This window comes from Neomonachus schauinslandi, chromosome 6 (assembly GCF_002201575.2).
Source record: "Neomonachus schauinslandi chromosome 6, ASM220157v2, whole genome shotgun sequence".
NCBI classification, from domain to species: domain Eukaryota; kingdom Metazoa; phylum Chordata; class Mammalia; order Carnivora; family Phocidae; genus Neomonachus; species Neomonachus schauinslandi.
Window position 1 is genome coordinate 149322944 of NC_058408.1, and position 15811 is coordinate 149338754.

The 15811-nt window shown below is 47.4% G+C and overlaps 2 protein-coding genes across 2 annotated transcripts in view; one reads left to right on the forward strand and one right to left on the reverse strand.

Moving 5' to 3' along the window:
* The window catches only part of INSYN2A (inhibitory synaptic factor 2A), a 37349-nt gene extending 23731 nt beyond the window's left edge, over window positions 1–13618 (reverse strand). Inside the window, exon 1 of the mRNA XM_021703875.1 lies at window positions 12432–13618. Within this exon, the coding sequence (XP_021559550.1) occupies window positions 12432–13618 (1187 nt within the window). The remainder of the gene's footprint in view (window positions 1–12431) is intronic.
* The window catches only part of DOCK1 (dedicator of cytokinesis 1), a 428835-nt gene that overhangs the window by 162915 nt on the left and 250109 nt on the right, over window positions 1–15811 (forward strand). The window lies entirely within an intron of this gene.

The following is a 15811-nucleotide window of genomic DNA, read 5'->3' on the forward strand; positions in this document are numbered from 1 at the left end:
CTCTGTTCATCTAGGGCTTCTTTTTGGAGAAAAGAGGTCTCGTTGACATTGAAGTACATCAAACTCTTCTTTTCCACACACACTCATGTGATCCTCCTGAATATGAATGTGTATGTTCCAAATATCCCTTGTGTAAAAAATAGAGTTGTCCTGGCTGACTCCCCTAAGGGAGATCTATTTTTGTAGTTTGACGTTGGAATGGAGAAGGGATATCCTATTACCAAGCTCATGGTTAGATTTTGTAGCACTCTCTAGTTGAGTTGCAGTACAGCTGAAAAAAAACTGGAGCCTGGGAATCCCAACACCATGTATAATTTCGGCTTGTTGGAAAGTGTGTTGTGGTCAGATTACTTAGAAATGATGTTTTATAGCGTAACCCATTCATAGGTTGAGGTAGTTCTTTGTTCTTCCTGTTTGTCTTAACCTTAATTTCTTTCTTCCTTTCCTTTCCTTTCTCTTTCTCTTTCCCTCCCTCCCTTCCTTCTTGCTGCTCTGAAATACCTTTTATTTTTTAAATAGGGGTATTTATTTATATACAAATATTGCCTTTCTGTACTTTCAACTGATTAAATGTTTTCTCCGTTAATCAAAATTACAGTGAATAAGTATTTATAAACACTTTTAAGGTAATAAGTATGTATAAGTTGATCTCTTTATTTTTTAAATTAATTAACATATAATGTATTATTAGTTTCAGAGGTAGAGGTCAGTAACACCCAGTGCTCATTCCATCACCTGCCCTCCTTAATTCCGTCAACCAATTACCCCATCCCTTCATCCACCTCCCCTCCAGCAACCCTCAGTTTGTTTCCTATGATTAAGAGTCTCTTATGGTTTGTCTTCTTCTCTGATTTTGTCTTCTTTTATTTTTTCCTCTCTTCCCCTATGATCGTCTGTTTTGTTTCTTAAATTCCACAGAGTAAAGTTCTCAAAGTTTTCATAGCCTGTTCTCTCAGAGCCAGGAATGGAGATGTTAATCCTTGAAGAGCTATCTCCCCATGCAAGCCCCATGTCATCTTAGTAAACACATCCTAGTAACCTAATCCTGGTTATTTCCGTTTCATCTTCTAGTTAAGAGACCTTAAAGGGTTTGGCCGTAGATGAGACCAGACCACTAGCTGGCCTTCAGCCTGTTTGCATAGTCACAGCTCATCAAGTGCTTCCTCAGCACCAGCGTGGTGCTTGGCCTTTTCCTGGGGGGCAGTTGCTTGGGTGAATAAAACATAGTTCTTACCCTCAAGACACTGAACATCTAGAGGACATATGTTTCCAATATGAAGGAGCTGCTTCTGTGCTGACCGAGTAGAGATGTAGAACTGTTGCTGGGGACAGTTTCTGTGCTCATTCAAACGCACATCCTTGTTCTGGCCCAGATGCTCTGTTCCCTCATAGGCAATTCAGCATATCTGCTGACAGGTTCCCAGCACCCTGCCTGTGGCTTTCTTGCAGCCATTTTTCGGTGGATGCTAATGATGTGATGAGGTGTTTTTGTCCCATGTGGCTGAGAGCATCTTGGTGGCCACAGATTTATCTTCCCAGTCCTGGCACTGAGCTCACAAGCACTTTCCGTGGAGCAGGGCTTGAGGTGTCCATCATAAATACCTGTTTCTTTTGTGACTCAGAAAGTGCCGTACCTCCTTCTCTGCTTTCAACCTTTCCACAACACTTATCAGATGGAACGTGCCATACATTTAAGTTATTATTTTGCTTTCAGTCTGTCTCCCCCCTGACAATGTCAGCACCATGAGGGCAGAGATTTTTTTTCTGTCTGTTCCCTGATGAACGTTCAGTGCTTGCACTGGGGCGTGAAGTATAGTGGATGCTCAAGAAATATTTTTTGAATAATGAGTGAGAAAATGAGGGAATAAGTGAATAAATGAATGAATGAATGAATAAAGAATGTGTCTGAGTATCCTGCTGGGTTAACTGACATCATACCCTGTGCTTCTGAAATGAAAATAGGACAGTCAGCTTTGTGATGTTTCCAGCTGGATCAGGTGAGAACATCTGTCTCAAAGTATTAACATTATCCCATCTTAAATTTCCCCAACAAGTGGAAAAGGTCAGTCATCTTCTGCTTCCCACACCCAGATATTAAAATAAATGGCCCAGCCTACACCTCAACCAGCCCCCTCCTCATCCCTGGGAAATGTCATTTCTTTATCTCAGAAGCAGTCCTGGTGAACGAGTTTCAGTGAGAAACAAACACCTGATTAATAATGAATGCAGGTGCTTTATGTGGTATTGACAAATTAAATTTTATTAGCCTAGTAGCTCCCCAAATGTGGTGATCCTATAATTCTCAGGAGGCTCTGGCTTTTAAGGAAGCTTGCAATGCTTGTTTTCATTCTGAAGTGAAACAAAATGGTGGCCATTGGAGGTGCATGGCAGCTGGTGTGATGCTTCAAGCATGCAGGGGTCTCTGGGAGCCAGCTGGTGTCTCTTGCTTCTGCCTCAGCCCTCTGCCTCACCTCCAGCAGTGCCTCTCTGCATCTCCCTAAGGCTCTGCCTCATCTCCCTGCTCACTTGCCTCCACACAGAGCCATGCTTGATGAAGAAACAGGAATATACTATTATTATTATTGCATATCCATTATTATTACTGTCAGAAATACATGCAGACTTGGACAGAGACAGACACAGAGATAAACACTATTATTAGGACAGGCCTTCTTTCTTTAGAGTTTTATCATCATATTTCCATAATATAAAATCATCATAGGTAAAAATTGGGGAAGATAGTAATTATTATTTCGTGCGTGGACTGCCTGGTTATGTTACAAACAGGGCAAAGCTTGCATTTTCTTTCTACAGTCCTAAGTTGCAAAACGGTAACCGTGATGACAAACAAGTCCCTCACCCCAAAGGGCACCAGGAATAGCTATTAATAAGGAAAACAACTTTTTAGGGCTGAGCTGAGGCTGAGTTGATTAACTTGTTTTCCTGGAAGACAGATAAAGCTTAAGCTATAATTTATTGAAAATTAATGAAAATGAATTATGGTGGCAGTGGCTACTGAGCTAGAATGAGAATAGGGATCTGGGTACGTTGCACTAAAGCAGAGCTTTCTGTGGCTTGCCATGTTTCTGCTGTACTAGTTCTCTTCCATAGAGTCTGACTTCCAGAGGTTTTAATTTGAAAGCATTAATGTGCATTTGCTAGTAGTTCTGGTCATAAATATCCACAGAGCCCTTCATGTTTGATTTATAGTTTCTTTTGAGATATATATATTATATATAATATATATATATATTAGAGCAGTTTAGTTAATTTTGAATCAGAACTTACTCTTTGTGAAGCATCTGTGCTTTGTTTCAAAAGTCTGACCTTGTGCTGGTTTTCTTTAAACAATCGCTTCAGAGATCTTGCAGTTGAAGATTAAAATCTTTAACTTTTGGTGTCATCATTTGTAAGATTCTTGATGCCCAATTATGAGACTTTTATCTGGGGGGATAGTCTAGTGCTGTAACCAATGAGATGTCGAGAGAAAAAATTTAGTCCATTTTTGGTGCCTAGGAGCTCGATTCTCAGAAATGTCCTTTTAGATCTGGCCTTTAGAATCCACGCATGCTTATTTTTGTTGCATTGAAAACTTTCCTCCAGCTTGTGGTTCACATGAATTTAGACATACATTTGAGGAAGGTAGAGCCAGGAGGGCACGTGCTGAGCCTCTGACATGACAGATGGTACCTGAAGGCTTTGAAGAGTTCTCCCCAGGAAGGTTGCCTATGGATAGATTTTGTGCTTGGCACTCAGGTCCCTGGACTTCAAGATCAGTGGCTTTGATTTTTTTTTTTTTTAAATTACCTCACAGAGGACATTCCTCTTACTGATTATGAATCCTTAAATACATGCCTTAGTACTGGGATCCCTTTAAAAGGTGTTTTCTGCTTTCTCCAGAATGTAAGTTTGCAAAAATCTCACCAGCTCTGGGCACGAGAGCCTCTTAGTCCCTTCAAGTTAGAGGAAGAATCCGGGTTTGCAGTAGCAACAAAAATGCCTGCTTTTTAATTCTGTGTGGATATAGCAGGTTTGCCATTTTCAGAGGATGAGATGGCGAGTGCTCAGGCCTGACAGAGATCTAGATGTAATGTCTGCCTTTGCCATCTCTCACCGCCTTCTGACCTTGGGGATGTCACTGAGCATAGCCAGGCTTTAGTTTTCTGGTGCAGATAATTCCTACCTTCAGTGTTATTTTGAGGATTCAGTGAAATCCTTGCAGAATGCTTGCATGTTGGAGGTGCTCAAAATGGATGGACTTTATGGGTGTTGTGCCCACTTCCCTGAACTCTTGCACAGATCCAATGGGCTACAGAGCTCAAGCCATTTTTGCATAGCCTAGCAGAATTTGTGTCAGATTTTTAAAAGTTTTGAAAACTAGAACTTGCATTTCATCTCTTAAAAAAAAGCAAAAAACCCGAATTCTGGGATACAAATCCATAAATGTTCATGTTATGCCTTGAATTGCTCATTTTATCTGCAAATGGGGTGTCTGGATTGCCTAGTAACTCTGTGGTGAGGCATTTATTCACCTACCAACTTAAAAGGCCGGGGAGGTATTTGAAATCTATTTTGGCATTCTGCACAGGAAGATTATTTAAATTACATTTTCAAGTATGTGTGATACCTACATGAAGCCCAAAGCAAGAATTTGGAATGTGTTTTATATTCTTACAAATATATTTGCTTCATTTTTCATATTAAGGATGGAAAGGCTTACTATTTTTCAAGAACTTAAAAAAAAGTAGAAAAGACCACGGCCCTGTGCATTAAGCGAAGAGAATGCTGGAGAGTACATGATCTGTGCTTCCATTGCAAAATCATAAAACATAACTTATACTGGAGACTTTAAACTTGAATATTTGATCACAGGTATATAAAAGCCATTAGTTGCAACAGAAAAGGAAAACGAAAAGGTGTTTCTGAAATCTGTTCAAAGGATGGCACCCAAAAAGGACAGAAGCCAATTCGAGCATGTGTAGCAGCTGAAGAGATAAGAAGTAAAGTGTCAGTAAACAAGAAAATACGACAGTGGGATCCCTGGATGCATTTATTGAAGGACGTCCGTAGAGAGGGTTCTGTTGCTTTATTCTTTCTCTCTCTCTGTCAACTTTTATATAAGGCAGTGGCTGAATGATGATGTTGTTAGGCCTCTCTGGAGGATTTGTTCTTAGAGCAGAAAGGAGCTCTGAGGTCCCTTGACTCATCCGGACTGTCCTTTCATAGGGGAACAGGTAGCTGGGAGATGAGCTAGGACCAACTGTGTTTCCCAACTCCGCACCCTGCCTTGACCATGACACCAGATCCGCGTGGCCTGTGCGTGTCCCTGAAAACGAACACAGAGCTGATGTCTCCCTTAGTAATCCTCCCTCCCTCCTAACCTCAGAAAGAAACCAGCCTGTATCATGAAGCAGGAAGATCTCGCTTGAAAGCGTTTAGGCTTGCCCCTTGCTCAACCTCCCCCACTTGAGCTCTTGGAAGGCTGCTTCTCAGTAACAAAGTAACTTGGAAGGAGGTAACTTCTACTGAGTGCAGACACAACCCTGGATTGAGAGCCTTGTCCTCTGTATTTGAGAAGCCCACGGGCAGGTATTCTTAGCTCCCTTTTATAGAGGAAGAAGCTGACGTTCAGAGAGGTTAATGACCGTGCCTAAGCACAGCTGGGGCAGAGAGGGGCAGAGCAAAGTTGCCAACTCAGGACTGGCTGACTGCAGAGCCCGGGTCGTTCCACTCGGCTCCCCTCCTGGATCTCACTCCCGGAAAACGGGAAAACGGACTGAGCGGGAGACAGACCTCAGTCGGCTGGCTGGAATGTTTGGGTGACGACAAATGTGCAGAGACACCGAAACTGATTTATCAAGATTAGAAAACGAAGTGCTGACATTTTCCTCCTGTTCAGATAGGGAGCGCCGAGGGGCAGGAGTGCCTTTGGCAGGGAATAAGGACCTTTTTGCTCCTGATCTCCATGCGGGGTGCTGCTTTCCCTTTGCTGCTCACAGTGCCCTGCGTTTTTGTGATGCATCGTGCCAGCCGCCCGGGAAGGCAGCACACGGCATTCCTTCCAGAGGAGACCCACAAGGGGTGTTTGCAGAGCCACAAATGCCACCCACCTGCCCTCTTCAAATCGGGGCCCGCCAGCTAACCAGGTGGAAGACGTCCATCTCAGTCAGTGGGTGGGTTTTGGCCAGAACAAGCCAAGCATCCCTCCAGAGGGGGCCCGATCACACTGAGATGGACCTGCCTTACTGTGCCCAGCCTTTCCTCCGGCTCTTGGAGGGCGGTTCTGGGAAGTTCCTAGTCCGAATCTCACGTGGAGACCTTCGTGATTCCCGTGTTCGTGCCCTGGCTGCCGCCACAGTGGTGTGCGGGTTTCCGTGTTGGGTCTTTCTGCTCTGCGACTTCAGTTGTCCCCTTATGCTTCCTCTGTAATTGTGATGCAGTATTTATTCTGTTTGGGCATAGATAATTAAGGAAAATTCGGAGAGATTTCTCCTTCCCTGACAGGTCCTTCTGAAGCGTGCCTGATTTCCGAGTGATTTGTCAGTACAGGGACATAAGATAAAGCAAGTGTATCATTTCTGTCCACGTAGCTTATCGGGGTGACAGCAAGTCACGGTGCACAAGTATGTGCTATGATGACCTCTTCTTCCTGCTGGTGGGAGAGTGAGACCTTTCTCATGTTTTAAAGACATGCCGTCATGTATGTATCATACATACAAATTACACAGATGTGAATAACATGCACGGAGTCCGCAGGCAGAATGCTGAAGGCTGTGTGGGCTGAGGATGAACAGTCAGGTGGAGGCTTGAACAAAGTGATCATCAGTGACCTGGGGACGCGTCAGAGTGGGGCCCTGAGCTCATCGGACTTGTATCCCCTCCTTGCCTGGCACAGGGCTCAACACAAGGAGACTCTTGGTAGAGGCCCTCTGAACAGGTGCGTGAATGGTACGCCTGTCAGTCTGGCAGTCACGCACCTGGGATCATCCCTCCCCATCTTCTGACCTGGTTCTCTATACGACCGTGTGGCACAAGTCGGCGCACTCTGCCTGTGGCCTGGACCTGGCTCCTGGCTGCGTATCCTCATTTGTACACATACTGTCTCTGGCTGCATTCACGGTACGGTGGCAGAGCCGAATCGTTTGAACATAGACGGTGTGGCCTTCAAATCCAAAAACATTTGCTATCTGGCCCAAAGGCGTGCCAACATCTGCCAGGCCAAAAGGTGATGCTGAGGTCTTCAAATAACCATAGATCCTGAAAGCCTGATTTTTTTTTTCCGCCCTCTGGATGTGAGTATATGCACATACCTTCACCCGCTGCGTGGCCGGCCCCCTTGCTTTAGTGATTAAAAGAAAAGCAAAGCTGGGCCAACAACACAGGATTCCACACTGGGTTTACATTAACTTGTTGCTGCCCTCAGGTCTTTATTCCTACCTCCTTTGTCTTCAAAGCTGCTGTGAGCACTGCCCTCAAAGGGCCCCTGATCTCTGGGGGGATTCCGTTGGCTTATTTTTCTTTGCTATCCCTGTGTGCCCTGGACCTCACGTCACAGAGAAATACTCCTTCTCGGTGAGGCTGAAGCGGCTGGACAGGACTCCGGGAGCCATAGCAGGGATGAACGGGAGACTGGGTCGCTGGGTTTACAGCCCTCCTTGCAAGCTGCTGGAGTCCTTGGGCTGGTTTGTTGTTGAGGTTTTGCTTCTTTTAAGTGATGGTCTCACATTTGCTCTGATTCAGTACAGCTGCAAAGCCTCCGGGCTTTCAGATTTCATCTCTGCCAATCCATCACACTCGACGGCCCAGAATGGCGTGGGTTCTGCTCTCTCCCTGCCTCTCCCAATACCCAAGCCTGCAGGTAACACCTAGCTGACGCCGAGAGAGATGTGACCAGTGAAAGAGCCTACTTGACTCTGGGCAACAGCAGATCCTACCCTCATGCATGACAGTTCGACTAAAGCTTCTCATGTAGTTTTTGGGTCTTCTCCAAATAGCTGAGTCTCACTAGGCTGTCACCGACCACGGAACCCATGAAGACACTCAGAGTGTTGGGGTGCAGTCTTAGAAGTAAATAACCATCTTCCCATGGAGTGCCCATGCAGTTGCTGGTGAGTGCACACGGGGAGCACTTTGGACCTGCAGCCCGTGGGTCAGAGGGTCTCCTGCCCAGCAGCTGCTGGCTGTTCTGGGGAATTATGGCTGTTGTAAGAAGTACTTGGGTTTTTAAATTCAGTGCCCCGTTTGCCTGGTTTGCAGCCTTCAACGACTACATTAGTGACCTACTGAGGCAGCCTGTGTGACCCTGAACTTCCTGGGAAGAGACAAGAATAATACTGAGAGCTCTGAAATAAGCAGGATCATGCCTGACATTCATACCAGCACAGTGACCAAATGCTGCCCTCACTGCATGAAGCGAGCGATGTTAGTGATCTGCCCATACGTTTTACAAGGGCCCGAAAGGCATGATTTTGAATACTTTTTGCACAGCTACCTCCTTATGGAATGCAGTGCTCACATTAGGACATGGCCTTTCCTCGATGCCTGCTGTGTGTTGCTCTCTGTGACTAGCTTTGCAGACATCGTCTTTAAGCTTCTAGTAGCCTTGTTTTGTATAAGATGAAGTTGGAGCTTCCTGAGATTCAGTAACTTCCCTAAGCTGAAAACACTCTGCCAAGGCCTTTTGGAAATTGACATAAGCAAATGAGATGAATGAATCGCATGAAAAAGAATTTGGAAGCTCCTGAATGTGGTTGGGGTTGGTGACCCCGGAATTCCCATGCACTAAACAACTCTTTCAGTAGGCTTGTCTGACAGACTCAATATGCAGTTTGTCCAGACTCACTAGTGAAAGGAAGTCCTACAAAAAAAGGTTATACATTCAGTGTACTTCAAGAAACGTAAGTTGGCCCATGGAACCTAGCCAAGTGCAAAGAGTATTGCCTTCCCTGGCTTTGTCCTAACATCCTACACCAGAGCAAGCCCATGGCCTCCCCATGCAACGTGGGTGTAGAGGCAGAATCTGTCAGTGGGATTCAAAGTCGTGGGCTCCACAGTGCACGTAAGATGCCTGTTCTCACTGGGTCCCCTTCCGATGCAGGTAAATTCTTGACAGAGTAGGTTCTCCTTGCTTAATTGAGGGTAGAAGGTGAGCAGAGAAATTTTACCCAGCTTCTGAGCATTCTCTACTGTTGATGACTTTTTAAACTCTAGAATATTTTCCAAGGAAAACTGTACAGATCTTTTTAACTTGGTCATGAAATTCTTTGTCATGTTACATAATGACTATATAATTGTGGAAAGTAGAGTAAGTTTTCCTGTTTTTTTTTTTTTTTTTTACCATGAGATGCAAGGAGAACACCTTATTCCCTGGCTCAGATGGGGTACATAAAGTAAGTCCTCCTTTAGAGTGACCATCCTGGGGCATGCCCATCATGCCCTTGTAGGGGCAGAATGGTCAAGTTTCAGGATTTTGTGAGCTGGTTGAAATTGGCCATGGTAGCAATATTTACACCATGGAAATCAGCAAATGCTATCCACGCCCTACCAAACCAGTTGATAAAGATGTACCAGCACACCTGTCTTCCACCCTCCGCTATGTGCTGGCCTCACACACCCAGGAAAGGAGGTTGCCCCTTCTCTGCGCACCTGCGAGGCTCACATCCCCTCACATCCTGACATTGAAAAATGGTGGAAATGGGAGTTTTGACCAAATTAATGGCCTTGGGCATTGGCAAGAGGGGCCACCTTCAGGGTGGCCTTGGGGTTTGAAACTGCTTGACTCACTGTGATCTGAGTCCAGAGGGCTCAGAGACAGAGGTGAGAAGGAAGGCTCTGGGACAGATGTGGGATACGGGACTGCCTTTCTGCAGCGAGCTTGTCCTGAGCAGGCAGCAGCTGAACTAGGGATTGATTTTAAAGTCAGCTCACCGTTTGCCTTGATCTCTAGTGCTCAGTCCTAGCACGGTTAGGAGCCAGGCACTGTGCCCCGTTTTGGGGAGACCAGGCTGAAGGACTTCCTGTGACTACAGCAATGCTCTGTGTCCTATGCAGTGACCAGTCATCACATTGGCTCTCGGGCACCTGAGATGTTGCCAGTACAACTGAAGAACTGAATTTGCAATTATAATTAATCTGAATTTGAATTTCAGTAGCCACTCGTGGCTGGTGGGTACTGCACTGGACCAAGCAGCTCAGGGCTTGTAGGAAGAATACTGATGGCAGCCTGTGTGCTGGGAGTGTGGAGGTACATTCGTCACACTGGACTCAGATGTGGGGCTGCTAAGTGTTCCCCAAACCCCAGCATCTTTGACCAGCCAGACCAATCAATACTCATGCCACTGCAGATCTCAACCCATTCAGATGCACCTGGCACTGGGCTGACTGCATTAGAGGGTCACCCCAAGTCATCCTCTCCCTCCATCTGTAGGATGAATGATGATCTCCCACTTACAGGTGAAGCAATGGGGCACAGAGGGGTGTAGCCCTTGCCCCACATCCTTGGAGTCAGAATTCCCATCTAAAGATGTCTCAGTAAGTGCAGGAGCACTGTGTCACCTGGCAGGGTTGCAGAGAACTCAGAGGATCCCATTTAAAACAAATCTCTACAGTTGTTCAAATAGTGTAAGGAGCCTGCAGCTCAACATGGTTCTCCTTTCCTGGGGTGTTCGTGGGTGTTCAGCCTTGGCAGGGTTTTAGTTCGGCACCTACCCTGGTGAGCATACACATTTATTTAGCGTATGTGTTTGGCTTTATACCATTCGATGACTTTTTTTTCCCCCCCCCAGCGAGTAATGTTGATATCTTCTATTTTGCTGTCTGATTTCAGTCACTACAAGCCATATCGAAGTCAGTGATGATCTGGTCCCTGATTAGGCTTTTAATTCTTCTGTGGGATTGTGGTCTCCTGATTGACCAATCCCTTGTAGACCCACCTGAGTGTGTTGTTTCGGGATGTGTACGTATTCAAGTCCAAATGACTGAAATGGGATGAAAATGGAAATGTACACCCAAGACTGAAAGAGGCCTTTTGAAAACATTCTGTAATGTTAGGTTACCACTGATGGCCAGCTGAACACCATCGACTGGAAACGATACTCTGTATGGGGGGGGCGAGTTATTGGGGATCAACTCCTCTTGTAGATGGGCCATCTGCACTATGCTGGAGAAGCCGGAAACCAGGTCCAGAGCCCGCACCGGGCACCTTGCCTCTGGAGCCAGGGCCTAAGCCTCACCTCCTACCTTCGACCGTGGAGACTGTTTCCTCCCCCTTGTTTGCAATACGCAAACACCGTATAACTGAACCACAGAAGTCCTCTTGAGGAAACTTCTGTTTACCAATGGTCTGCTGCCCTGACGATGCATTTCTTGGCTTCCCTTCATACTGGCTGCTAGCTCACTTCACCAGGGGTAGGACCCCCAGGGTGGGGAACTAACCCCATGAGGCAGTAGGGCCCTCCCTCAGATCCCACCTCCAGATCATGGGCTGCAGGGAATCCAGACAGTGTCAAGGGGAAATGGGAGACAGAAAACCTGGCAGTCAAGACGAAGGCCAGTAAGCCGTGTGTACTGTTTCGAGAAGCTTGGAACTAGAGTACTCCTGGCACCCTGGTTTCAGCGAAGAACACTGCCAGGCCCCCACGAGCCTTCCTGGCTGAGGGGCTCAAGGCTAGCATCCTACCATTAGGTCATTTGCTTTTAAATTTGCCGCTGCACAATTTTAAGTTCAAAAGATGGGAAACACAGTTTAGCAATCTGTTACCAAGGCTGGGCGGTGTTGGCTGCTGACTGGATATGATTCTGTCTGTAGCCCAGCTCCACGCATGAGACCCTCGGGAGGAAAGTACTGTCTCCTAATCACACACAGAGAGGGCTTGCCTGAGGGTACACATTGCTTCTAGGAGCTCCACGGCGGGACAGAGAAACATATCCTCTATTGTGCGAAACCTTGTACAGTCCTGAATATCAATGTTATTCTAATGATTTAATATAACCAAGTCAGCATCTGCTTTGCAGAATGCCATTTCAGTTCTTTCTTTTCTCTTCCGAAATATGATTCCTAAGAGGCGAGTGGTTTCTTACTTAGATATTTTGGGCTGGCGTACCTATTATACTTCATATCCTAAACCTTTCGTCCTAGGGCATACAAAGTTAAGACCCATCAATTCATGCATTCAAAAGAGAGGTATAGGACTTGAATTCCAGGCCAGGCAGATGAATGCCAACCACCAAGTGAATCTTTACGGCGAGTATGCAGTGAAGCCTAGCCTTATAAAGTAAACTGGGACCCTGTGAGCTTGCGCTGCCCTCAGACTATCAACTGTTCACAGAAATGCTGGCATTAGTCTTGCTACGCATCTGGGCATTGGAGGCTACGGAGGGACCCTGGGGGTGGTGAGCCCGCCCAGCTTCATGAGAAACGTGGGCATACATACCCTTCCCGATGGGCCTCTCCTTTCTCCAACTCCTGAATGACCCCCAAGAGCACTTTGATGGTTTCTTGGCTGGAGCTGATCAGGTCCTCCATCACCTGCAGCTGTGCTTTCAGATCGACGACTTCCGTGTGAGGCACGATTTGTCGGCATTCTTCACCCACAGCGGCGGCCGTGGGACAAGGCTGGCTCTCCTCCCCCGGCGGGGCTTGAGTCTGCGGGGGCTGCTCACTACATTCGGGGGACAGGCACTGCATCGGGGGCGAGCAGGCCGCCTCGGGGCCCTGGGAACCCTGGAGCGCATTGAGACGCGAGGCTCTCCTCCGCTCCTGGTCGGCCGCCGGGCAGAGGGGCCACTCGCTCGTGGCGGCAGAGTTTGACAAGGCAGCCTCGGGGGCCTTTGCGCTGGAGGCAGGTGCATAAACCGTGGCCACCTCGGTTTTAAACACGGTCCCGTGGGCCGACAGAGCGGCTTCCTCGGTGTCCGGTGTCGCCCTGTCGTGCTTTGCTTTCCCGTGCAGCTGGTAATCAGGCTCCTGGGAGGGAGGCCGGGCGGAGTTTTGGAGAGGCTCATCTCGGCAGCTGTGCACGTCAGGGTTTCTGCATGGCTCTGCACAGTTGACCCCGGCAGGCTGGTCCAGCGCGTTCATGTGTTCATCGGAGTGGAAAACCAAGGCTGCCGTCCTGTGCACCCGGCTGGCACCGCCCGGCCGGGTCTCCTCCCCGGGTCCTTCCTCGAGCTTCTCCTTCGCATCCACCGCAAACCCATTGTTGTGACTTTTAAAGGCATCCGCAGCGGGGATGCTTTTGAGATTCCCTTTCTTGCGGTCCAGAGGGAAGGTCTGGTAACACTTTTTCAGGTCTGGCGAGGTCTGCACGCCTGTGCTCTTGGTGACATTGGGGATGGACCTCCGAGCGGGCACGGTCATGTACTTGCGGTAGGCTGCCCTGTAGGATACGGGCTTGGCCTCCCGCTTCTCGCCCGGCTGTCCCGCCGAGAGCTGCGTGTCCCTCTGCTCATTCTGCGCCTCGCAGATATCCTTAAACCGCACCTGGAGGGCTTTATTCCGTTTTTTAATCTGCCGGTTGGGATCCAGGGCATACTTCATCTCCAGGGCCAGGCCGGCGGCAGGCTCCACCTCACTCTCTGATGTCGTGAGGACACATTTGCCGCTTTCCTTACTGACCATGATTCCTGCGTTCAGAAACATCAACACAGGCATCAGTGAAATAGAAACCCACACGCGAACCCACAGGCAGCACAAACTTTGAGCGAACGTTACTACTGCCTGCTTCCTAATTATTTTTAAACAGGTGAGGTTGGCCTTTATGTTAAGGAAAATCAGACAGGCGGAGAATTGCTGGCAGGCACAGCTTGAAATGCTTCTCAGATATTAAAGCCTGCTTGCTTTTCCATGTGGGATACACTCGTTTCTTTTGATAGTAATGCATGTTTCCCCATTAGACAAACCTGTTTTACTATATTCATCAAGAAGCCCAACGACGCTGCCTCTTCCGCTTTGCAAATTATCATTTCACATACACGTCCCCACTTCATAGGCAGATGGTTTTCCAAATGCATCTTACTCGGTTTGGGTTTTTACTAAGTTTTTGAGGATGACGTGATTAATCTATTATTGGAATCCAAGAGAACTGCTGTTTTCTTATTGGTGATTCTAGGTCCTGATCAGATAAATATGGAGAGCCCTGCATGAGGGACTGAGATAAATGTATTTATCTTAGCCATTACAGATGTCACGGGACAGTGGGGCATACTGCTCGATGGGAGGACTGGAAAGGATTAATCTTTGTGGTGTGCCTTGCTTCTAATGGGTTAACACTAGCCCTAGAGAGAACATGGGTTTCCCTGCATCTATCACTCTTTTCTTTGCATTTTATGGAGAGTGGTATTTGAAAATACTTTTTTTTTTTTTAAAGAAATTATTCATTCTAGAATCAAGTTTTGTGTTTTGATCACAACCTCTGAAAATGAAAACAATGGTGGTTGTTTCAGTATTTAAATCCTGAAAGAAAATAAAATCGCAAGGCTTTATGTTAATCATGCAAATTCATCTTGGGCTGAATTATTAAATGCATCTAAAAAGGTGCAGGTGGCCGATGATCCCTCTGGGGAATACCAGTGGGGTAAATGCCTTCACTTTATCAGGCAGATTCACAGCTGCTCATTGCACGTGGAAGAATTTTCTTGCGGGCTGAACTTAAAGGAAGAAAATATAGTTATGTTGCTTGTGAGTTAGTGTTTGAGAAGAAGATAGTCAGATGGGAGGGACTGGGGTGTGCAGGGGCCTGGCGTTGGAGCTCCCTGTCGAGAGAGGCAAGGTCACAGGCATGAGCTAGCTGAACAGGAACAGGCCCCAGGCTGCACTGCCCAGTCCACCCGTCGACAGACCTACGGAGCCCGTGGACCCAGGACTGAAACCTCCAGGAGCACTTCTCCGGACAAGGAACCGGGTGACTGGTGGCGGCCACTCCAGATGTCATTGAGTGTGTGGGCCACCGGGAGCTCCGCTGATGTGTGAAGGCTACACCTAACACCTTCAGTGCCATTCAGTCCCATTTGAAGGAGCAAAGTGGGGTTCAGAGAGATGATGTCACTCGTTAATATCACACAGCAAGTAGGACATACAGGCAGGAGCAGGATCCTGAGTTCATGCTGTTTCTCATAATGTCAGATGTCCAACAAACAGGCAAGACACCTCCCCATATCCTTAGTTCTTACTGGGTTAAGATTGCAGGCCAGTGGGCATGGTGGTCCGGTGAAGGAAAAAAGTGGGGAGAAGCCCAGAGTCCTCACGTGAGAGTGTGTTCTAGAACTTCCTCTCCCTGCAGTCCGGGGACCCCGTTAGCCTGGCCTCTCATCACAGGCCAGCATGGTGCTGGCACTTCGCAGGTCTCCACTAGAGTTCCTGAACAAAAGACTTAGAGAAAACTGAATTATTTCATCACTTATGCCATGACCATGAACGGGCAATCTTGTTGGAGGCCAGCAATCAGCTCTGCAGACTTTGGTTTAGGTCAGAGGGCCAGGGTTTCTCAGCCTTGGCGCTCCTGGCATTTTGGGCTGGCTGACCATTTGCTCTCCTGTGCATGGAGAAATGTTTAGCAGCATCCCAGCTTCTACCCGCTAGATGTAAGGAGCATCCTCCCAGTGTGCCAGCTAGAAATGTCTCCAGACATTGCCAAATGGCCGTGGGTGTGGGGGAGGGGCACAGCCATCCATGGGGAAGAACTACCACACTAGACCTTTCATCTTGGGTGGCTGCAGTGTGTCCCTGAAAGGGAAGGCCTGGGAGAGCAGAGCGAATGGCCAGGAACAGATGGTATGTCCGGGCACCTGGGGGCATGGGTGGTCGGGAAGGTGC